The sequence below is a fragment of the Agelaius tricolor genome, unplaced genomic scaffold, assembly GCF_023055355.1.
Source record: "Agelaius tricolor isolate 1412-34295 unplaced genomic scaffold, bAgeTri1.0.p SCAF_33, whole genome shotgun sequence".
NCBI lineage: Eukaryota > Metazoa > Chordata > Aves > Passeriformes > Icteridae > Agelaius > Agelaius tricolor.
In genome coordinates this window covers 4,505,530-4,529,364 of record NW_027269293.1, presented here as the reverse complement: position 1 = coordinate 4,529,364, position 23,835 = coordinate 4,505,530, and the positions used below count along the sequence as shown (strand labels likewise).

At 57.6% G+C, this 23,835-nt stretch overlaps 1 protein-coding gene and 1 long non-coding RNA gene across 2 annotated transcripts; one reads left to right on the top strand and one right to left on the bottom strand.

Annotated features, from left to right (window-relative positions):
- Positions 1-1,897: 1,897 nt before the first annotated feature.
- On the top strand, positions 1,898-18,577 carry LOC139602185 (nuclear receptor ROR-beta-like). The gene is made up of 10 exons (XM_071451783.1): positions 1,898-2,105; positions 9,572-9,657; positions 9,780-9,921; positions 10,248-10,661; positions 11,493-11,614; positions 12,363-12,495; positions 13,540-13,647; positions 14,320-14,430; positions 15,048-15,160; positions 15,644-18,577. The coding sequence occupies exons 1-10, from the start codon at positions 2,099-2,101 to the stop codon at positions 15,803-15,805; spliced, it is 1,398 nt and encodes a 465-aa protein (XP_071307884.1). The 5' UTR covers positions 1,898-2,098; the 3' UTR covers positions 15,806-18,577.
- Positions 18,578-22,452: 3,875 nt separating this feature from the next.
- LOC139602166 (uncharacterized) lies at positions 22,453-23,771 on the bottom strand. Its single transcript, XR_011683120.1, has 2 exons — positions 23,162-23,771; positions 22,453-22,946 (listed from the first exon to the last, which is right to left on the bottom strand). It is a non-coding gene; the product is annotated as an uncharacterized lncRNA (long non-coding RNA).
- Between the last annotated feature and the right edge of the window lie 64 nt (positions 23,772-23,835).

Below are 23,835 nucleotides of genomic sequence, written 5' to 3'. Positions count from 1 at the left end.
TTAGGGAGGGGCGACTCGGCCGGGGCCGGACCCTGCGTGCCACGAGGAGTCACCGCGCTGCTCCCGCTCTCAGTTTCCCCATCCGAAATGGGGCTAATGAGGGTGACCTGCTTGGGGCAGCTCCCGTGACCCCGGGGGAGGCAGCGCGGGGGCTGCCCCCGGCCGGGGCCGCTCGGGATGCGCACCGGGCCGGGAGCTCTGCCTCCATCCGGGGCCGCGCTACGAGCGGAGCCTGCCAAGAGCGAGGCGAGACGTCGGCCCTCGTCCCGTCTGCGTGCCCATCCATGCGGAGCAGGCAGGAAAGCCGGGAGGAAGGAGCGAATCCGACCGGCGAGAGCAGCGAACCCGTTCCCAATCGCCGTCAGCAAAATCGTGTCAGACAGCAGCGCTGGAGCGAGCTCGGCCCCTCCGCCCCCAGCCCCGGCCCCCTCCCAGCCGCAGCCGGAGCTGAGCCAGGCGGGTCTCGGCGCAGGGATGGGAGCGCACAAAACACAAAATGCCACCACGGCTCAGCCCCAGCGTCCCCCTGCCACTGCCACCCGCCTGTGCCAGAGCAGGGGAACCCCTCTGCCAGCGGCCCATCGGCATCTCTGCACCCCCGGCTCAGCTCAGGTTTGGGGTGGATGTGGGCTGAAATTGCCCCCTTCAGCTGCCATTGAATGGCTTGAGCGTTGGGGGGCTGAGGTGTCCCCTCAGGGCCCAGCTGCGAGAGCAGGAGGCCATCCAGACGGGAGGCAGTGATGCCATGTGTGGTGATGGTGATGGCGGCTGCATCTGTGCCTCTGGTGGATGTTGTCCCCACGTCCATGGCTGATATGGCTGTGCCATGCTTGTGACCACGGTTGGATGCCATGCTCGTGACAGATGCCCCACTCATGCTCATGGCAGATTCATGGCTGTGGTGATACCAGGTCCATGCCCATGGTGGATGCCAGATCCGTGTCTGCAGTGGGAGCAGTGCTCATGCCTATGGCAGATGCCTTCTCCACACCCATCAGGTCTCCAGGCCAGTGCCCCTGTCCCCAGGCATTGCTGGGCACTGCTGAGCACTGACCCTGGCACCTGAACCCCGGCCCAGCATTGCCAGGGCCAGCTGCCTCCACCCCTGTGATGTGGCACCAGGGAGGACTCTGGTGACCTGGTGCACCACAAACCCCAGCCAGGGGACTTTGCCCTGTGCTGGCACCTCGGGCTCTGCACGGCAAGGCCTGGTCCAGAGCCAGCATCTCTGCACCTCTTAGGGCAGTGTCCCTTATCCAGGGTACAGCCCCGGGCCCCAAAACCACCTGTGCCCATCGCAGCGTGAGGGATGGGGTGGGAATGCCTCCCTGCCACCTTCAAAGCTTCCCTCTTCTTCCACGGCGCCATTCCTGACCCGCAGGGCTCCCAGCTGGGATGTGCCCCCAGATCTCATCATCTGCACCCTGGAATGGCCACTTTGGGCAGCCACAGGGGGGTCCCCGTGCTCCCCACACCCCCCGGTGCCGGGTGCTGCCCCTTCTGCAAAGACCCCCAGCCCTGTCCTGTCCTGTCCTGTCCTGCCGGGTTTTTTTGGGGTCCCTGGCGGGGACGGCGGGGCTGCACGGGCGCGAAGTGAAGCAAGGCAGCCGTGATTCAGCGGGACACGCAGCCGGCCCCGTGCCTGGGCGAGCCGGGGCAGGACGGGCACGGCTCGTCCCTCCCGGGGGCGGGCAGCCCCGGGGGCAGCTCCGAGCCGCCCCGGCCGGGCGGGGGTCGCGCAGACCCCGCTCCCGGGCGGGCTCCGGCAGCGCCCGCGCAGCGCCGAGCACCGGGCGGCGGAGCGGCGGGGATGGGGATGGAGCAGGAGGAGGAGGAGGACGAAGGGCAGGAGGTGGGGCTGGAAGTGAAACCGATTGGGGGGGGCGGGGCGGGCTCGTCATGTGAACGGCCGCATGCTCGGGCAGAAGTGGGTCACGGCGCGGCGGAGGGGCAGGTGCCAGAGCCGCCCGGTGCCGCCCGGTGCTTCCCGGTGCCGCCCGGTGCCTCCCGGTGCCGCCGCTCCCCGCCGCGCCCCGCGCCGCTCCGGAGCCCCGCGCCGCCCCATGCGCCCCCCGGCGCCCTGAGCGCGGCGGACACGATGCGAGGTGGGTCCGGGGGGCCGGGGGCTGCGGGGGGCAGCGGCACAAGTTGGTGCCGGTGGGGATCGGGGACACCGCACCAGCCTGGCCGAGGGGGACGGGCAGGACCCGACGTCAGCCCGGACGGGGATACGGGGGAGCCGCATCAGCCCCGCCGTGGGGGACGGGGGGACTCGGTGTCAGCGCGGACAGTGACGAGGGGGGATCCGCATCAACTTTGCTGGAGGAGGGCGAGGGGAGCCGTGAGAGCCCCGCGGAAGGGATGGGAAGGAGCCCGCAGCGGCCCCACCGGGGACACGGGGGGACCCGCAGCAGCCCCGCTGGAACGGGACAAGGGGGGAACCCGCAGCAGCCCCGCCGGGGCCGCTCTGCCTCCTCCAGCTCCCCTTTCGTTAGGAATAAAATTCTTGTTTATTTTGCTTTGCTTTCCGACGCCGGCTTAGACGCACTCTTAAGCTTTTCCCCGCACTAAACCCCTTAATCTCCTCTTCAATATGTTGCTCCCACCAGGGCTGGATTTATTGTAGTTTTTTCCCCCTTTTCCCCCTCCCCACGGCGTAGGGGGCAGTTTGGGAGGCTCCCGCAGGGACGGGCGAGGGGTCAGGTGCAATTTTGGGTGCCCCTTTTCCAGGGCAGGGGTGAGTTGTGCCAGCACCTGCCTGGTTTTACCCGTTACCAAAGGCAATTCCTACTTTCCACCCCTCTGCTTTGCCGAGCAGGCGGTGGGGAGGAGGAGGATGGAGGGAGGAAGGCTCCAGCGGGACAATCCGGCGGGGCCTGGTGATGGTGACGCAGCGGTGGCCGGGCTCAGCTCCGTTCCAGCATGCTGGGCTGGGATTTTCATCCTCCTTTAAACCATTTTTCCATCATGCCCTGCCTTCCCCGAGCCCTGAGCCCTGCCAGGACTCCCTGGTGCCCCTCCATAGGTGTGTTTTGGGGGGTGCACGACCTTAGGCTCATTTTGGGGAGTGGGCACCAGGACGTTCATCCCGAGCTCCTCAAATCCTCAAATCCTGCTTCCTCCCTGCGCCGCGGGTGCTGCGGCTCTGCCCCCGCCTCACTCTTGTGTAACGGTGGGGCTGGGGTGGGTGAGGAGGGCGAGGCGAGCCCCCCACATCCCCTTCCTGCCCCTCGACATCCTGGCTTTGCACCTTTACGAGGACGGAGGGAAGCATTATCGCCTGCCTAATTGCGATCACGCCTGGCTCTTACGTAGCACTTGCACAGCCAGCACCGGCTTAATTAGCAACTGGGCGAACTTTTCCTTTTTAAAAATATTTTTCCTTTCCCCCCATGAATTGCTGGTGTCGACCCTAATTTAGGGCCGAACCCTGCTGATGTCCCACCGTTCCCCCCAGTCCGGGCGTTTTTCCCGCAGTCCCGCGTCCTCATCCCTCTCGAAGCCCAAATGCCGCATGGCGACGCCAAATTGACTCAATCTCCATTTTCCTTCCCAAAACCGCCACCGCTCTGCCCCATTTCCCCGGGGGCCCACAGCAGCTCCTCGCTCCTGTCCTTCCCTGCGCCGCGGCTGCGCCGGGGCCGGGGAAGAGGCTTTGCCTTGTATAATCCTATACGATTTCCAGCCCTCCTGCTCACTTGTTTTGCAAGCAGCGTGGCGAGGAGCGTGCGGTGGCTCGGCAGCCTTTGCGACTTGTCCTAGTGACCTAGATCTGTCATTGGAAAAAATCAGAGAGGGCGGAGGAGGAGCTTCCCTGCCCGTTTCGGCGGCGTGCACACGCTGGCGCGGCCGGCACCCACCGGGCCCTCCCGCACGACGGCCGCGCCTGTCCCGGGACCGCAGCGCGGGCACGGCCGTGCCTCCATTCCCAAAAACCGAACCTGGAGGAGAAAGCTGTGCTCTGCCTTTATGGGGGGCCAGACGGGATTTGGGATCCCCCACCCTGATAACCCCAGGGAGAGTCAGCGCCGGGAGAGGGGAGAGCAGCGATGGGGTCGGTGGTCTCTGTCCCCATCGCACAGTCCCTGTCGCTACTCCCTGTCACGTTTAACTTTGAACTCGCGGCGGCTATTTAAAGAGCTGCTAATGTCTAAATCAGCCCGGTTTATCGGATGTGGTGAGCAGAGCTGCTCTCCTGCCTTTTTTTAGCCCCCAGGGAGATAATTCCCCCCCGGTTTAGCAGCTCTGCCGAAGGGCTTCTCCCACCGCAGCCCGGCTTGTCCCCGCCCCGGGCTGGCAGGTCCCCCCTCCCCGCAAAGGCCTCACCTTTGCCACCCTTGTGCAGCAGGCAAAGTGCAAAGGGCTGCGGGGCTGGCCTTGGCACGGCTCGGCGTGGCACGGGAGCTGCGGAACCGGAGCTGCTGAACCGGAGCGGCCCCGGGGGAGCCACATCGCCCATCCCGAGCTGCCGTTTCCCTGTTGGGGGCACACACTGCACCATGGGAGGGGGAAAAGCAGCGCTTTGCTGGAGACTGGGGAGAAAGCAAAAGCTCCGTTCGCGTGCCTGCAAGGGAAGGTGGCCAGGGGTTGCCCCAGGGCAGGGTGAGAACAGCTGAGCGCTGTTCCGGCCCAAAGTTTCCAGGAAATCGTTGCTGATCACTTAGGAAAGCAGTTCTCCCTCCAGAATCCCAGCCCGGCACGGGCCGTGGTTGTGTCATCTGAATTTTCCCTGCTGCCCACTTGGCCCCGGTGTTCCTGTGCCTGGAGCCGGGGCTGTGAACACCCGGCATGGGCCTGCCTTGTTTGGGGTTCCCGGGGGTGCAGGGATGAGGGTGGGATTTTTTGGCGGCCATGGCCAAAGTGTTGGGGTGCTGGGAGACCCCGAGGCACTGCAGCACTGGAGGCTGTTTAATAGCAAAGCCAACAGCAGATATAAAGGGGTGATAATTCCCTTTATTTCCTTGTTTATTCCTGCCCCAACAGCAAAACACAACTGTGGACGGTGGCTGTGGGGAAGTGCAGTCACTTCTGGGGCTGGAGGCTGCTGCAGAGGATGCAGGTGCAGAGCTGGGGTTTAGGGCAGGAATGGGAAATGGGGTGGCATTGTAGGTCCCTGTGTGCGTCCCTGTGTGTGTCCCTGTGGGTCCTTCTGTGTCCCTGTGTGTCCCTGTGGGTCCCTGTGGGTCCCTGTGGGTCCCTGTGCAGCCTGGACTCACCCTCCTCTCCCTGCTCTGGCTGCACCAGGGGGATGCTGAGTCCCCCTGCAAGGGGAGAGGTGGTGGAGGGGAAGCATCAGAGCCCCCCGGTGCCCTGGCTGGGGCTGGGGGATCCAGGGGGGCTGCAGGGCTGCTGCCAACTCCCAGGGGTGCCCATCCTGCAGCATCGATGGAGCCTGGCAGAGGGATGGGGCACAGAGCTCTCTCCCAGCAGGTTCACTGGCTACCAAGCCAGGGCACTGGAGAAGCACTGGGGAAGCACTGGGGGGTATTTGGGGCAGGGATGGCCCCAGAGGCACAGAGCCACCTCTGAAATACTCAGAGCTGGGATGCTGCCCCACTGCCTCCAGCAAGGACACCATGGCCTCACGTGGCCCCCCCGGGGAAGGGGTGCCCACATTCTGCCCCTGTGGGGTGACAGCTGTGCAGGCTCACCCTGGGGGACTGTGCAGGGATCTGAAGTGCACCCCAAAACAAACCCCTCCCAGGAGTCCTCACCTCACAGCCAGGGGCACCCAGCTATGCCGATGGGGAGGGGGAGGCAGCTCCAAAAATTCTCCAGCAGCAGTGGGGTCACAGCACATCCCAAGGCTTAATGGGGTGCTGAGGGTTTTGGGGTGATTCCCCCACAGCAGTGAGATCATAGGGCCGAGGGGAGGGACAGGGGGAGGATGAGGATGGGGCCACCTTCCTCCCTGCACCACAGAGAGGGGTCCAGCGCCCATGGCTGCACCCTGCAGGGCCTGCCTTGTTTTGTTTTGGGGTGCAAGAGATGCCCGCCCTTGGGGCGGAGGCGATGGAGGGGAGGGTGTGCCCGGCCCGTTCCTGCTCGGGGAGGGCGGCTCTGGCTCTGCCGAAACCGTGGAGGAGCCTCCAGCACGGGCAGGGGGAGCAGTGCTGGCCTGGAGGGGACACACACGGCCAGGTCTGGGGGGTGACAGGCGACCAGGGACACATCTGTGCCCCTCGCCTGCAGCTGCAGCTCAGGGTGGCAAATGGGTGCCCTCAGCTGGAGGTATCACCCCAAAACACCCCAAAATCCCCGCTCCCGGGGGCGGGAGGTCGGTGTGAGCCCAGCCCGGCGCGGGAGCGGCCGCGGGCCCGCAAGGGTTAAGGGCCGTGGTTACACAAGCGGCGTGGCCACGGGCAGAAAGTGTGTCAGTGGGACAGGAGGGACAGGAGGGCTGCACGCCGCACCGGGGGCATCGCCCCGCACGGCCGGGACCGGGGCCGCACCGGGCCGCTTACATAAGGGCCGGCCGGTGGCAGCGGGCCGGGAGTTGGGCAAGAAGTGTTTACAGTGGGAGGAGAGCAAATACCACCGCCGGGACATTTTAATTGCCGGCTGGAGATCATTATTACTTATTTTTTTAACCCTTTCGTTGTTTCTTTTATCCTGATTCCCTGTTTTAGCCCCATCGGGCCCGGGGTGGAGGTTCCCTGCTGCCTCCCCCGGCTCAGCCCCTCCTAAATGTCCCCCCCCGTTCGCACGGTTGGGGTGGGAGGAGATGCTAAATTCTCCAGTGGGGAAACTGAGGCACAGGGTGGGGTGGTTGGGGTGGAGGAATATCCGGGATTTGGGGTCTACTGAGATGTTTTCCCTGATCACAGTGAGATTTGGGGGATGCCGGAGCTGCCGTGGCCACCCCACCCACACCCACCTTCCTTCCCATCCCTCTGGATTTGCCCCCGGGGTGTGTTTGGGGTCGCGGGGCAGATGGGGAATGGTCCGGCCGCCTCGGGGGTCCATGGCCGCGGCACGAGGGGACACTGAAGGAGCAGACTCGGTGATTCAGCCGGGTTTCCAATCAGAGCAGCAATTAACCGTGCCGGGCTGTAATTGCCATCGCCAGGTTACGGCCGTATCTCCACGTCAGTTATTTGGGGCGAGCGTCTTAGAGCGGGTCAGGTGCCAGCGGCGGGCACGGCCGGGTAATTAGCAGGATGGTAATTAGAGCCCCAAAAGGCTGCGGGCACACGGCGGGCGGTCGGGGCTTGTCCTTCATCAGGACAGCGTCATCATCATCATCATCACCCTCAGCTCCAGCCCCGGGGGGCTCTTGTGGGGCGGGATTTGGCCACCGGCACACGAAGCCTTTGGGGTCGTTGGGGGTTTTGGGGCTCCGCTGGGGCTGCCGGGCCGCGCTCAGCCCCGGTGTTTGCCGGTAATTCCGGGGACCGGAGTATCGGCCGCGGGCGTGAGGGCGCGGCGGGCGCGATGCATCACCCGCGCTGCCGGCGGCTGCAATTAACGTTGCATAACGAGCCCGACGCCGCTTCCTGCCGGGGGTGGCACCCCCTCCCTGTGCCCCCCGCCGTGCCACCACCTCGGGCCCATCCCGGACAGGGCTCGGGCAGGGTGATGGGGAGCAGAGCGGTCCCTGCGGTCCGGCAGAGTGGCGGGAGATGGCAGCGGGATCCGGGGAATTGGGGGTGTTTTGGTCATGGGAGCTGGGGGGTGGTTTGGGGGTGACCACGAGTGGCCCTTCTGGTGCCTCCGTGCCGCTGTGAAAGGCGCTGCGGTGTCGGTGCAGCTGCGGGGGATGTGAGGATGCCCTGGACATCCCTGCCCTGCCCATCGCGGGGAAACCAGCTCTGCTCAGGCTCAAAGCACGGCAGGGGCGTAGGCAGAGGATGTGGGGAGGGGCAGGGATGGGATGTGACTCCCTCGAGTCGGGGGACAACACACAGCCCTGGGGAAGCTGCCCGGGGGAGGAGGGGTGAGCCCCAAAACCAGCTGGTGCATGTGGGGCACTGGGTTAATCAGTGAGTCAAAGGATGCAGGAGGGATCTGTTCCTCCACTTATGCCTGGAATGGGAGTGGATCCTTCCCCAGAGCCGGGGAGAGCAAACCTGCCCTGGGGGATGCAGTGCTGGCATCCCTGAGGGTACCAAGGGCATTCCTGGGGGTACCAACAGCATCCCCGGGGGTACCAAGGGCATCCCTGGAGATACCTATGGCATCCCTGAGGGAACCAAGGGCATCCCTGGGGGTACCAACAGCATCCCTGGGGGATACCTATGGCATCTCTGGGGGTACCTATGGCATTCCTGGGGATACCAATAGCATCCCTGGGATATTGAGCATCCCTGGGGGGTACCAACAGCATCCCTGGGGTACCAATAGCATCCTTGGGGACACCAAAGCCATCCCTGGGGGGGTACAAACAGCATTCCTGGGGGTACCCATAGCATCCCTGGGGTACCAACAGCATCCCTGGGGGTACCAATGGCTCCCATGAGGGACAGAGAGAATCCCTAGGAGGGACCAAGGCCATCCCTGGGGTACTGAGCATCCCTGGGGTACTGAGCATCCCTGGGGGACCGATGGCACCTCGGCTGCCCCTCTGCCCAGTGAGGCCTCACTGCCCGTCCCAGCCTCCCCCAAGCATTAAGGGACCCCAGGACCCTGCCAGGTACAGGTGGCACTGGCTGAGCACTGGGACTGTCACTCACAGAGGTGGCCCTACAGAGCACAGCCCTCCAGCAGAGCCACCGATGGCTCCCAGGGGAGAGGAGAGGCAGAAGGGAATTACCCGAGCGCGGGGATTTGCACAGGCCCAGGAGATTGGAAATAACCATAATCTGGCCCTGGGGGTTATTTTGGCGCGGCGGTGCCTGCCCAGCACCCTCGAGAGCGCCGCCAGGCAGAGCCCGGCCGGGGCTGCGGGGGCTGCAGCGGGGATTAGAGGGTGCAGAGATGCCGGGAGGCACGTACAGCCCCGGGGGTGCCGAGCATCCCCCCCGCGGGGCGGGAGGGCAGAGCCGGCCCAGATCTGGGGCAGCTGGAAAATGAGGAGGACGAAGCCTATTAGCAGCTCAGTGCCAGCGAAGCAGAAGCGGGAGGGAAGCGGATTTGTGGGGGGAAGGGGCCGGGACCTTGAGCTGGGGGTGGCTATATCGGTCCTGGGTTCAAAGGAGCTGCTGGGGGGCACGGGGGGGCCCAGAGCCTCTGCTTGGGGCACACCTCCAGCAGCAGAGCATTTGCAGGGATGGGATGGTCCCTGTGCCGAGGCTGTCCCTGTCCTGGTGCACACAATGGTTGAAAAATAAAGGCAGTGATTCCAAAACAGGGTCCCGGGCAGGCTGGGGCAGAAACCTTCCAAGGGCTTTCCTACCCTGGCTCTTGCTGCTGCGGGATGGGGGTTCCCCACACCCTGTGTGAACCTTTTAGGGACCTCTCTGAGGTGCAAGAACCCTTGTGGGTCTGTGGGAAGGGCTGAGCTGCCGCTGGGTCCAGCTCTCGTGCCTCAGTTTCCCCAGGTGCTGAGCCAGCCCGCAGCCATCCCTCTCCTCCCTCTCAGCAGTGACCATCATTAACCCCGTGGTTTCCCCCCTTTCCCCATCCACCGCAGCCCAAATCGAAGTGATCCCGTGCAAGATCTGCGGAGACAAATCCTCAGGGATCCACTACGGTGTCATCACCTGCGAAGGCTGCAAGGTGAGCCCGGGGAGGCCGGCTGCGGGCAGGGGGCGGCCCTGCCTTCCAGCGGCCGCTTCTCAACTCCTCCCATCCCATCCCATCCCATCCCATCCCATCCCATCCCATCCCATCCCGGGCAGGGTTTCTTTCGGAGGAGCCAGCAGAACAATGCCAGCTACTCGTGCTCCCGGCAAAGGAACTGCCTGATCGACCGCACCAACCGCAACCGCTGCCAGCACTGCCGCCTGCAGAAATGCCTGGCACTGGGCATGTCCCGCGACGGTGAGTCCTGCCCCGGGTCCCCAGGGGTCCCCTGCTCCTCCTCGGAGCGTGTCAGGCACTCAGGATGAAGCTGCTGCCCCCGCAGGGCCAGCCCGGTGCGAGGAGGCTTTGGGAAGCAAGAAACGCTTTTGTGTTTTCGGGGGGAAAATCGAAATCGGTTCTGTTTGGTTTGACTCAGGGCTGGTCTGGGATGGGGGGGTGCATCCAGGGGGGTCCCAGCCCCCAGCTCAGGCACTCCCAGGGCAGCCAGGGCGTTTCCCAGGGCAGCGGCTTTGCCCTGGGGGGTGAAGCTGCCCTGACGCGGCCGCCTCTCCCCCCCGGGGCAGCGGTGAAGTTCGGCCGCATGTCCAAGAAGCAGCGGGACAGCCTCTACGCCGAGGTGCAGAAGCACCAGCAGAGCCAGGAGCAGAGCGGCGGCGCCAAGGACGAGCCCGAGCCCCTGAGCCGCGTCTACACCACGAGCGTCAGCAGCGGCCTCTCGGACCTGGACGACATCTCCACGCTGTCCGACGGGCTCCTCTTCGACTTCCCCCTGACCCCTGATGGCAGCAGCACCTACTACAACCTGGACCTGCTGGCCTCGGCACAGCCCTCGCCCGACCAGTCCAGCCTGGACGTGGCTGATGCCACGCTCATCAAGCAGGAATCTCTCTACGAGCTGATGCTGGAGCCGGCGCTGTTGGCACACGGGGCGCTGGAGGGTGCCCAGCTGCCCCCTGACATCTCTGTCCTGGAGATTGGTGAGTGCCAGGGCAGGGCAGGGCAAGTGTGGGGGGTGTGTGGCCACGAGGATGAGTCAGTGAGTCAAAGGATGCAGGAGGGAGGGATCCATCCCTCCACTTACACTTGGAATGGGAGTGAGTCCTTCCCCAGAGCCAAACCTGCCCGGGGGGATACAGTGATGGCATCCCTGGGGGTACCCAGGGCATCCCTGGGGTGCATCCCTGCTGCCACCCCAGCACCTTGCAGGACACACCCGGCCCTGGGGACACACACTCAGTCTAGGGGAAGGTGTCCTTGCCCATGGCAGGGGGTTGGAATGAGATTTAAGATGAATAAGTGGATGGGATTTAAGCTTCCAACCCAAACCATTCTGAGCACCCCTGAGATATTGAGCATCCCTGGGTAGAACAATAACATCCCTGGGGGTACCAATAACTTACCTGGGGGTACCAGTAGCAGTCCTAGGGTATTGAGCATCCCTGGGGGTACCAATAACATCCCTGGGGGTACCAGTAGCATCCCTAGGGTATTGAGCATCCCTGGGTATAACAATAGCATCCCTGGGGGTACCAATAGCATCCCTGGGATATTGAGCATCCCAGGGGATGAGCCCAGCCTCAGCTCTTGGAGCAGCCCCGAGGCTCCCTGTGGAGCTCAGCACACCCAAGGTCTGTGGCACATCCCTTGCTTGCTTTGGGCTCAGCCCCTGCTGCCCCATCTGTCCTTGCACCCTGTGACACCCTGTGAGAGCCCCACCACCCCTCCAGCCCTCAGCCCAGCAGCCCCAGAGGCCAGGACAGGGTTGGGGGGCCCAGGTCTCAGCTCCTGCTGTCCCCCCTCCCCTGCAGACCGGGTGGCCCAGAACGTGGTGAAGTCCCACCTGGAGACGTGCCAGTACACAACGGAGGAGCTGAAGCGCCTGGCGTGGAGCCTCTACTCCCCCGAGGAGGTCCGTGCCCTGCAGAGCAAGGTGAGTGCCACTGCCACAGCCCCTGGCACAGCCACTGTCCCCTGGGGCTCTGCTGGCTGAGGAGGGGTCTGTCAGTGCTTGGGAGCTGCCCAGAGGGGGAGTTTGCTGTGACAGCTCCCACCCCAGGTGTCCCAACGCCACCATCCCCCGTGGATGGCACAGCCCTGCCCTGGCGTGACAGAGCTCATCCTTGCCCTGACGGTGACAGAGCTGTGGTGCCAGCACTCCCTGAGAGTGTCCCCTGTGCATGGCACAGCACTGGGGTCTCATCCCTGCCCTGGGGGTGACAAAGCTGTGGTGCCAGCACACCCTGAGTGTCCCCCATGGATGGCACAGCACTGGGGTCTCATCGCTGTCCTGGGGTTGACAGAGCAGGGGTGCCAGCACTCCCTGAGAGTGTCCCCCATGGATGGCACAGCACTGGGGTCTCATCCCTGCCCTGAAGGTGACAGAGCTGGAGTGCCAGCACACCCTGAGTGTCCCCCATGGATGGCACAGCACTGGGGTCTCATCCCTGCCCTGAAGGTGACAGAGCTGGAGTGCCAGCACACCCTGAGTGTCCCCCATGGATGGCACAGCACTGGGGTCTCATCCTTGCCCTGGGGAGTCACAGAGCTGTGGTGCCAGCACACCCTGAGAGTGTCCCCTGTGGGTGGCACAGCACTGGGGTCTCGTCCCTGCCCTGGGGGGTGACAGAGCTGGGGTGCCAGGGTGCCAGCACTCCCTGAGAGTGTCCCCTGTGGCACAGAGCTGCGAGGCCATGTGGCAGCAGTGCTCGCTGCAGATCTCCAACGCCATCCAGTACGTGGTGGAGTTTGCCAAGCGCATCGACGGCTTCATGGAGCTCTGCCAGAACGACCAGATCATCCTCCTGAAAGCCGGTAAGGGGGGAGCCCCCCTGGCCCCCTGCCACCCCCTGCGTGTCCCCACTGTCCCCTGCCACCCCCAACCCCTCTCCTGAGCAGCAGCCGTGGGGCCAGAAGCAAATCCCATCTTTTCTCTTGGCTGGTGCTTTTCTTTTTGGGGGTCCCCCCCCCGGCTGCCCCAGTTCTCCCAGTGCTGGGGGAGCAGGTGCTGGGCTGGGAGGAGCTGCAGGCCACATCCATGATGGTGAAGGGGGGCACGTGGCGAGTGCCTGCCTTGGGCACAGGCTTTTCTCCACGGCCGCCCTCATCCAAATGTCACCCAGAAACTGGGATGGAAATGAGAACAGAAGGTTTTCCTCTGGGAGAAGGGGTGCCAAACTCAAACAGGAGCAGGGAGGATTGAGAGAAAAGGATTGGCCTCTTCTCCCAGCAAGAGACTGGGAAGAGGAGGATGATGGCAGCGCACACCCACGTCCCCCACCCTTCCATCTGCCCAAGCTGGCAATGCCGTGCCCAGGCCAGGGAGCTGAATGTGCAAAATCCCCAAAACACTGGGACAACCTCATAGTTTCTAATCTGTCAGAGCTGGGGAGCTGAGATTAGCACCCAGCCCTGGGGACACGTGCCAGCATCCCAGCAGGGTGCTGTACCCCAAAGCCAGAGCTGGCTGTGCCTGAAGCGCTGGAGTTTAACTCATTCTTTCATTTCTTCCTTCCATTTTCTTTTTATTTATTTTGTTTTCACCCTTTCCTCTCTCTCGGTGCTCCACCACGACCTCGGTCTCTCTGTGCCTGGCTGCCAATGACTGGATAATATTTCCCTTTGGTGAAATATTGTGGTCACAATTGGACACCTAAAAAAACCCTAACCAATCCCAAAAACCCAAACTGGATTTGTTGAAATACCCATTCTGCTCTTGGGAATGAACAATCTGGACCTCAAACGTGCACTGGGGGCTTTCCTCTTTCTTACATTTGGTCCTGGGGTGACGGAAACCCCCCTGACCTTCCCCACCCTGCCCTGCCCTGCCCTCGTCTGCGCTCTCTCTGCCTACATCAGGTTGCCTCGAGGTGCTCCTGATCCGCATGATCCGCGCCTTCAACCCCCTGAACAACACCATCCTCTTCGAGGGCAAGTTCGGTGGCATGCAGATGTTCAAATCTCTCGGTAAGGGCTCCTGCTGCCCCTCCCCTGGGGCTCTCTTTCTCCTTCTTCTTCACCTCCTTCCTTCTCCATCTTCCTCCTTCTTCCTTCTCCTTCTTCCTTCTCCTTTTTCCTTCTCCTTTTTCCTTCTCCTCCTTCTTTCTCCTTCTCCTCCTTATTTTCCTTCTTCTTTCTCCTTCTTTCTCCTCCTTTTTTTCTCTCCTTCTCTTCCTTCCTTCCTTCCTTCCTTCCTTCCTTCCTTCCTTCCTTCCTTCCTTCCTTCCTTCCTTCCTTCCTTCCTTCCTTCCTTCCTTCCTTCCTTCCTTCCTTCCTTCCTTCCTTCCTTCCTTCCTTCCTTCCTTCCTTCCTTCCTTCCTTCCTTCCTTCCTTCCTTCCTTCCTTCCTTCCTTCCTTCCTTCCCTCTCTTCCTCTCTCCTTCTTTCTCTTTCTTCTCCTCCTCTTCCTCCCCCTATCCTCTCTTTTCCCTGTCCCTCTCCCTCTGGAACCCAGACAAGGCTGGAATTTGCCAGGTGAGTGTCCAGGACCCCCCTCCCCACCCATCTCCTCTCCCAAAACCTTCCCAAGCTCCGGGTGCTGCTGGGCTCTGCTGCTGGGTGGGCAGAGCAGTGACAGTGACAGTGACAGTGACGGTGACAGTGACAGTGACAGTGAGGTGTCCCTGCTGTCCCCTCTCAGGCTGTGACGACCTCATCGGTGCCGTCTTCGAGCTGGGCAGGACCCTGTGCCGCCTGCAGCTGTCGGACGAGGAGCTCGCCCTCTTCACTGCTGCTGTCCTGCTCTCCCCAGGTACTGGGGGGCTCCAAATCTGGGGGTGTCCTGTGGGGAGAGCTGCCCCCAGAAACCTTCCTTGGTGGATGATTTCAGTTATTCCTGGGAAAGGAACCTGGGGGGAAAATGCATCTGCCAAATTTCCTTGGTGGGAAGAGGAACCTGTCACCCATGGTGGGGTGGGGAGCTGAGAGAGGAGCCAAGCATCCCCAAAACCATCCTGGGGAGCAGGAAAGGTTAAAAGAGCCACTGCTCTGTGCCTGGGTGGGACCCTTGGTGACTCTGGCCATGTGGTGGTTCTGACCCTGTGATTGTGGGACATGGATTAGCCTCTAATAGTGATAGTGTTCTAATAGTTAGCTTCTAATTGTGATAGCATGATTTATAACATATATTATATGTTATAAGTAAAACATATATTTAAAACTATATTATATTATATTATATTATATTATATTATATTATTACATTGCATTACTTTACATTATATTATATTATATTATATTATATTATATTATACATATATTTACTAAAAATAAAATAAAAGTTCTTAAAACACCTCTCTGTTGCCCCATCTCTAAGTCAGAAAAGAACCCAATCCAGCAAGTGGTGACTCTGTCCTTCCTCTCCTGCAGACCGCCCATGGCTGACCGAGTCCAAGAAGGTGCAGAAGCTCCAGGACAAGATCTATGTGGCCCTGCAGCACGAGATCCAGAAGAAACACTCCGCTGAGGACAAGCTCTCGAAGGTAGGGGCACAGCAAACCCAGCCAGGGGGGCAGGGGGTGTCTGAGCTGGGGGATGTGGCTGGGCCAGGGCTCATAAGCCACACACATTTTGGAGAGAGAGACCCCAAACCTGTCAGAGGAGGAGAAGAATTTCTCCTCCCAAGGGCTGTGAATCTCCCTGGTGGTGCAGGCAGTGCTGCTGAACCTGGCAGTGCACCAGGAAATGGGGGTGGTTGTTTTAGGAGAAAGAGCCATTTTGGGAATGCTTTGCCCTGCACAGGGCTGGGGTGAGGAGGAGCCCCCACTGTGGAAAGATGAGGGTTTGGGGTGAGGCCAGGTTGCTGCCAGGCTGCCCAAAGGTGGGCAGTGTGCTGGTGCCCCAGTGCCAGGTTTGACCGAGTGGTCCCCAAACACTCCTGCTTGTCCCCAGGGGTGGGGAGAGAGCAGCATCAGGGCCACCACACACAGCATCCCAGTGGTCACCAGCTCCTTCTCTCCCTGCAGATGGTTTCCAAGCTGCCCTTGATGAAGACCATTTGCAACCTGCACTTGGACAAGCTGGAATTTTTCCGTCTCCTGCACCCGGAGACTGCCATGAACTTCCCCCCCCTCTACAAGGAGGTTTTCAACTCTGAGCTTCAGTACAGCGACCCCCGGGAGAGCTAAGGCCAGGAGCCAGCGGCCCCCTTGGAGTTCCCCAAAATTTGGAGACAAACTGCACTTCAGAGGTTTGGGGCAATTTATTTAAATCAAATAATCAAAGGCAAGAGAAACCCCCGGGGTGGCTGCGGTGCCTCCCTGGCCCCGTCTCCTCGCTGTGGATTGCAATAGCTCTTGAATGTAAAGCACCTTGAAGGAAAAAGCAAATGGACTTTGCCATACCAGTGAAATGAATGTGAAATCTCTGCTTGGGAGAGGAGATGCTCCTGGCAGTGGTGAGGGACAGGCTGCTCCTGGTGACACGGGAGGAGGGAGTGCCCTTCCCGCTGTCCCGGCTGCACTCTCCACCTCCCATTTTTATTTCTTTGTTTTTTTAATTATTATTTTTATTTTATTGTGGTTTTTTTAACCCGAACATCAGGCATGGGATAAAGAAGGGGTGATGCTGACTCGGCTGGGTCGGGTTGGGGCTGCAGCTGAGGAGAGGGAAAGGACAGAGCCTTTGCTTTATTTCATCTCCCACGGGTGCAGCGGGACCCCGGGAGCTTGGCCAGGAAAGGTCTGGCTGTGGCTGGCGGGGGACTCAGCACAGGATTTTCCTGTGGGGGAAGCTGCTTTGAGGGAAAAGATGCTCAGTGCAGCAGGGGAAAAGTTTTGCAGGGTCTCCATGCCCTGCATCACAGCATTTTCCCAAATTCCCAGCCAGCTCCTTGGCCAGCTGGGCGACCACCCGAGTTTGTGGAGCTGGTTCAGCAGGTTCACCTGCCTCGTGCCATCTCTGTGCATCCCAGAAGCTTTTCCAGGCCCGTGGGACTTCAGCCAGAGCCCAAATCCTGGCCATCCCACCCCAGAGGCACCCGTGGCCACTGAGGGGCTCCAGGGCTGTCCCTGTCCCCGTGGTGGCCGCAGCAGTGGTGGCTCTCTGGGTGCTGCTGCTGCTGTGTGTAGTTCTCTTATCAATCCCATGAAAACTGCCCCAAGGTTCAGCACCCAGAGCAAGGTTTGTGACCCTTTCTCCATCCCATCCCCAGGTTCCCCTTTCCCACACCACACACAGGAGCCCAGGTGTGGCTGCAGGTTGAGTTGGACCCAGGCTTTCCCCTCAATGAGCTCCCTAGAACTGTTATTTTGGGAGTTGCTCTTGAGTTTGCAGGATTTAGGAGCTTTTGAGGGGGAGAAACTGTCTGTTGGAGCCAAGGAAAGTGAAAGGTCCTTATTCCCTTCGAGGAATAAGGCTGGTTGGAAGGAATGTGGTGTTTGGGACCTGCTGCTCCTTTTGGGAGGCTCAAAAGGGGATGAAGGAAGGATTGGTGGGATGATGCTGTTCTCGGCCACGGCAGCAGGGGATGCTTGAGAGACTCGGTGGCTCTGCAGATGGATTTTTCCGTCCCTGCTCCTGCTCCCATTGCAGCAAATTCCAAAAAACTACGAGGGAAAAACCTGCTCCGAGGCAGCCCCAGTTTCTGCTGACAAAGGGCTAAAATCCCAAGCTCCTTTCCTGCTTTGTGCTGATTCCTCATGCACCCAACCCCATCCTCGGGCAGCTCGGACCATCCCCGAGCAGGAGCCAAAACCTTTGGATCCACAACTGCACCCTTCAAACCAAACAAGCAGCTTTCTTAGCAACGTGAGGGATATTCCTGCTTTTGTTAAAACACCTCCTAGGGAAGACCATGGACCAACCTTGACGAGGGAAGACTCTCCCATGGGATTTCTGCTCGGCTCCAAGGCAGAGGGAATTTGGGAGCGCGTTCCTCCCCGGCAGCCGCTGTGTGGCTTTGCTGACCACATCCCAACAGCTTCTGGGAGCAGATTGGAGCCTGCCAGCCTTGGCTCCCTCTCTGTTGGAGCCAGGTCTCTGGGAAAAGGCTCCAGCCCTCAGCCCACAGCCCCACGCGACGTCCAGTGCCAATGTGCTGCTGTCCAGCGCAGCGTCCACGGCGTGGGGATGTGCCCGGCTCCTCTCCTGCCCTCTCCAAAGCTTGGACAGAAGAGAGAAGTCAGTGCTGCCTTTTATGTCCAGAGGGTTGTGCCTTTTTTTTTGTTTTTTTGGAAGCATCATTTCCGACAGCACCGTTCACTTCCCGGGAAAAGCAGCCCCAGAACGTGACTGAGCTCGGAGGGAACAGCCCGTGGGGGTTTGGGAACGTTTGGGGAAAAAAACAGAAATTTAAAAAATAAAAAAAAAAAAAAAGCACACACCCTTCTTTTTGCCCTCAGTATTCGTCAGCCAACCCAACACACAGCAATGGTGAATGCCACCGACTTCATTTCATCCGGCAAAGAACCCAGGAAAGCACCTTAATTTGGGAACATCAGAGCCCGTGGGGAGAGATTCTGGATTATTCTGAGCAATAAGAGCCCCCCCCGTGGGAACCTAGGGAAGACTGGAAGTATTAAACACGTGTAACTCAACCTGCCAAACTGCAGGAACCTGCACTTTTCAGTTCTCTTCAGAGGAACCGACTTGATTCGATGATTTTTTGGGAGGGGATATAAAAGTGATTTGGTGTCGATTCGGTGATTCCTGGCCTGGGATGGGTGCCATGCCTGGAAAGGGATGGCAGGGGTGGAAAGGGATGGCAGGGGTGGAAAGGGATGGCAGGGGTGGAAAGGGATGGCAGGGGTGGAAAGGGATGGCAGGGGTGGAAAGGGATGGCAAGGGATGGCAGCCCCTGCTTGGGGCTGGCCAGGGCTGTGCCAAGGTTCCTCACCCCTGCTGGGCCACCCAGAGCTCGGAGCTCGCAGGGAAATGACAAAGCCTGGGCAGAAATGCCCCAAAAAGGGAGATTTCCCTCTCCCCTGTGGCCAGTGGGGAGGGGGCCCAGGAGCCCTGAGCCCCCCATGGCTCTGGTGCTCCAGAGATGTTCCCACCCCAACATGGGATGTTCCTTTCCAACAGCCCTGGGCCGCCAGCTGTGGCTCCTTTCCAGACCAAGATTAATTTAGTGTTTGTTTGTCTGCTCTGGCAGTGTAGCTGAGTGTCCATTTCCACCCACAGAACCCTCACACTGTGTATAAAGATGGATCAAAAATATATATAATATATATTCTTGTGAATGTTGGTGCAAAAGAGAAAAATATATAAAGTTTTGGTCGGCTTTATGTTATTTTTTATCTCTATGAATGAAAGGAAGAAATGGAAAACCTTTTATTTCCATTTGCCACCCCTCCACACATTACCTACCTGTAGATACCAACAGGTTTTATGGAAATGTTTTACTTTTTAGATTTAGGAAAATGCTTCTGTTCTCATTGAATGTTCTGTCTTGTAAGATTGTAATTTCTATTTTTTTAAAGAAAAGAAAATAACTAAATAAAATTTCCTCTTTCAGACCAGTCAGCTTAGGAAGGGAGGGCAGGGGAGGGAGAAACGTTTATTTAAGGACAAAAACTGTTGTTGGAATTTTTCATAACATTAAATAAAAAGTAATATAATGTATGGATGACAACCTTTTTACTGAGGTGTGTTCTATAGGTACATAGATGTATATTGCACAAAATTTACAGGAAGAAAAATAAAGTCTGTTTCACAAGGTTAAAAAAATATATATATAATGCTGGAAATAATGATTTGAAATTTTAGCAAAGAAGGAGAGTGGAAGTGAATCCCTCAAAGTGATGGGAAAAGCTTTAATTTCCTCCATGGGTTAAGAAGTTTGAATTTCCATGGGTTAAAATGCTTTAACTTCTTCCATGGGTTAAAGACTGAGCTGTACCAGAATCCCAGACTGGTGTGGGTTGGAAGGGACCTCAAAGCCCATCCAGTGCCACCCCTGCCATGGCAGGGACGCCTCCCACTGTCCCAGGCTGCTCCCAGCCCTGTCCAGCCTGGCCTTGGGCACTGCCAGGGATGCAGGGGCAGCCCCAGCTGCTCTGGGCACCCTGGGCCAGGGCCTGCCCACCCTGCCAGGGAACAATTCCTGATTGCCAAGATCCCATCCATCCTGTTCAGGATTTGGGCATAAAGGCAGGTTTCAGGCACTGGGAGGTGTTCTTGCTTCACTTAATGCACAGCAAAGCTGAGGGACAGGGACTGCACCTGGCAGTGCCAGGGACACATTTTGGGACAGGAGAGTGGACACAGGTCTGGGGGGATGGTGCATCTGTGGGGAGAAATCAGGGACAGCCAAGGAGCATTTGGGAATAATTTCCAAACAGTTCCCAGTCCTAGGAAAGAAAGAATACCTCAGATATACCAGGGCATTATACATGGATGCTCATGGATGTCCTGGATTTAACAAGGATGCCAGGCACTAATCTCTGCTCTGGGACAGGGACAGGAGCCCAGCAAGGGCTGGAGCTGGGCCGGGCCTTGGCATGGAGCTCAGGGCAAGGTTCTGCCCCCCGAGGCTGCTGGGCACTGCCCAGGCTCCCCAGGGAATGGTGCCAAGGCTGCCACAGCTCCAGGAGCCTTTGGACACAGAATTCACAGAATTCACAGAATTCCAGAATCACTGGGTTGGAAGAGACCTCCAAGACCATCGAGTCCAACCCAGCCCCAGCACCTCAACTGAACCCTGGCACCCAGTGCCACATCCAGGCTTTGTTAAACACACCCAGGGATGGGGACTCCACCACCTCCCTGGGCAGCCATTCCAGAACTTTATCACCCTTTCTGTAAAAAACTTTTTCCTGATACCCAACCTGTATTTCCCTGGCACAGCTTGAGGCTGTGTGCTCTGGTTCTGTCAGTTCCTGGAGAAAGAGCCCAGCCCCAGCTGAGCACAGGCACCTTTCAGGAGCTGCAGAGAGTGATGAGGGCACCCCTGAGTCTCCTTTTCTCCAGGCTGAGCACCCCCAGCTCCCTCAGTTGTTCCTCACAGGGTTTGTGTTCCCAGCCCCTCACTGACAGAGCCCTCAGGGCTGCTCAGGGTGGGGTTGTTGGGGTGGCTGGGCAGGGGCAGGGGCTGGGCTGATCATCCCTGAGGGTCCCTGCTAACTCAGAATATTCCAGGACTCTTTGAATCTCTGCTCTGGGTGCACATAGGGCAAAGGGATCACTGGGTGTGAAGACACATCCTCATTTCCTTCTGCTTCCCCTGTGAACCTCACTTGGATGCCCATTCCCCGCTGGACAGATCAGAGCTGTGTCCCCAGCACACAGCTGGGCTGGCCAGGAGCTGTGGAGAAGGTGGAAATAACAAAAAGAATCCTTGGAGCAGCAGGGTCAGGCAATGCCAGCTCCCAGTGCTGCCCTGAGCCATTCCCAGGGGACAACACAGCTCCTCCTCCTCCTTCCCACCCATCTGGGGCTCAGATATGGCAGGATAAACCCTGGGCAAAGCAGGGCACAGCTTGGGGAGGCTTTGGGAAAGCTTGGAGAGGTGTTGGGAAAGGCCATCATCTACTTTGAGGGCTCCCTGGGGTGTCCAGGGAATATATATATATATATATATAATGTATAATATAATATACTATAAATATATAATATATAAAATATATAATATCTGATATATTATATAATATATATTATATACTTATATCTTATATATGATACATAATACATTATATAATATAATATATAATATATAATATATAATATATAATATATAATATATAATATATAATATATAATATATAATATATAATATATAATATATAATGTATTATGTATTATGTATATGTGAGAGCTTCAGATCCTTGGATTGCTGCACAGTGACATTTTGGTTTTCATTTAAAAAATATTTGTCTTTTTTTTTCCCCAAAAAATCCTGTTTCTTTGCTGTATTTCGAGAAAATAAAATAATAAATTAAAGCATGGCTTTAAACAAAAAAAAAATGTTTAGGGAAAATATCTCCAAGGGAGAAGCTGGGAATTGCCAAGGAGGTTCCAGAGCTGAAGTCGGGGGTCAGGAGGGAGGGGATCCCATGGGACAGGAGTTTGGGGTGGCCCTGGCGCTGTCCCCCAGTAACGCTCCCTGTTTTACTGGTCCAGCAGCACTGGATTTACTGGGGCCGAGTGACCTCTGCTGGTTCACACCCAAAATCCTCCCTGCGTGTCGAGGATCCGGATGGATTTCAGGGCAGCTCGGGGGGATTTGGGGAAATTTTGGGGCAAGTTTGCACAGGGATGAGCCTGACCCGCTCCCTGGAGCTGGCAGTGACAGAGAGCACGGCCCCAGCGCTTGGAAATGTCTTTTTAAGTCCAGCTGGGGTTTTACACACCCGAATTAATAGGATTTGCAGAGCTGAGAGCTTGGAGAGGGATCCCTGCTATATTAAGGAGGCTAATGTGGTGAAAATAAGGACTTAAGGAGCTCTAGAAGTGTTCAGGCTGGAAGGGACCAGAAAAAAAATTAAATAAACAAAATAAAATTCCTCTTTTAGACCAGGCAGCTTAAGAAGGGAGGGCAGGGGAGGAAGAAATACTAATTTAAGGACAAAACTGTTGTTGAAATTTTTCATAACATTAAACAAAAAGTAATGTAATGTATGGATGACAACTTTTTTACTGAGGTGCATTTTGTTGGTACATTGTTGTATATTGCACAAAATTTGCAGGAAGAAAAATAGAGTCTGTTTTATGAAGTAAAAAAAGTAAAAAAAAAAAGTAAAGTAAAAAAACCCACAAACACTAATGTTAATATTGTTGGAAATAGTGATTTTAAATTTTAGCAAAGAGTGAGACTGAAAATGAATCCTTCAAGGTCTTGAATTGGAAAAATTTTAATTTCTTCTGTGCTCTCGGGTCCAAGCTGTACCAGAGTCCCAGAATGGTTTGGGTTTCTTGGAAGTGTGAAAAATGCCAATTTTAAAAGTTTAATATTAATAAAAAGGTTATAAAAATAGTAATATAATTACAGTAATAATAATTTTAGACAATTTGAATTAGGACAATGTGAGACAATAGAAACAAAGAGTTATGGTTGTCCAGGTACCTTTTTCTGTGCAAAATAAGCCTGGAAAAGGACCCATGTTAACAATAACCTGTTGCATATTCATACACCTCATACATGATGCATAAATTCCATTCAAACACAGGATTCTGTCTGGTCATCTTCAACTTCTTCCTCTTAATCCTAATGGCACCATCCTGACTGTGCGAGGTGGGAAGAAGTTCATTTCTTCTGATAATGGAGCAATAAATTCTCTTTCTCTGAAAGATTCAGGTGTCCTGTGGCTGCCATCTCAGTGCAAGTTCTTGCTTTAAAAAAAAGTATCTTACATAGCAAAGTTTCTATTTTAACATTTTGTTATAACCTACAACTATATTTAACACAGTACTTAAGAGAATTAATACAGCATTACTTTCTAACACAACACATATAATATTCACTTGAATATTTAAGAAAAGTCAATCATAAAATATGCATTTTTCACAGGAAGAGACCTTAAAGCTCATCTAATATAACTTTATACCTGCATTTTAAGCTGCTGTGCCTTGAATCCTTGAGGGATGTGGAAGAAAGGAGGGTATCAGTGCTGGAAAAGTCTAATAGTAATTCAGAGGAGGGAGAAAGCAGACCATGTTTGATATCTTTATTAATGTCAAATGATCATAGAATCCCAGACTGGTTTGGGTTGGAAGGGACCTCAAAGCCCATCCAGTGCCACCCCTGCCATGGCAGGGACACCTCCCACTGTCCCAGGCTGCTCCCAGCCCTGTCCAGCCTGGCCTTGGGCACTGCCAGGGATGCAGGGGCAGCCCCAGCTGCTCTGGGCACCCTGTGCCAGGGCCTGCCCACCCTGCCAGGGAACAATTCCTGATTGCCAAGATCCCATCCAGCCCTGCCCTCTGGCACTGGGAGCCATTGCCTGGCTCCTGTCCCTGCAGGCCTTGTCCCCAGTCCCTCTGCAGCTCTCCTGGAGCCCCTTCAGGCCCTGCCAGGGGCTCTCAGGTGTCCCTGGATCCTTCTCTCCCCCCGGTGAACATTCCCGCTCTCCCGGACGTGTCCCGGCCTCCAGAACCGGTCCCCCGGGCAGGGTCGCTCCCGGTACTTCGGACAATTCTGTCCCTCCCGGCTGCCGTCTCGCGCCACCGCCCCTCCCCTCGGCCCTGCCCCTCACATGATAGCGGTGGGTGTGCGTCGCGA

Coding starts and splice junctions, on each gene's coding strand:
- LOC139602185 (XM_071451783.1), top strand. Junction 9,922..10,247: donor ACTGGGCATGTCCCGCGACG/GTGAGTCCTGCC, acceptor CCCCCGGGGCAG/CGGTGAAGTTCGGCCGCATG. Junction 14,431..15,047: donor TGCTGTCCTGCTCTCCCCAG/GTACTGGGGGGC, acceptor CCTCTCCTGCAG/ACCGCCCATGGCTGACCGAG.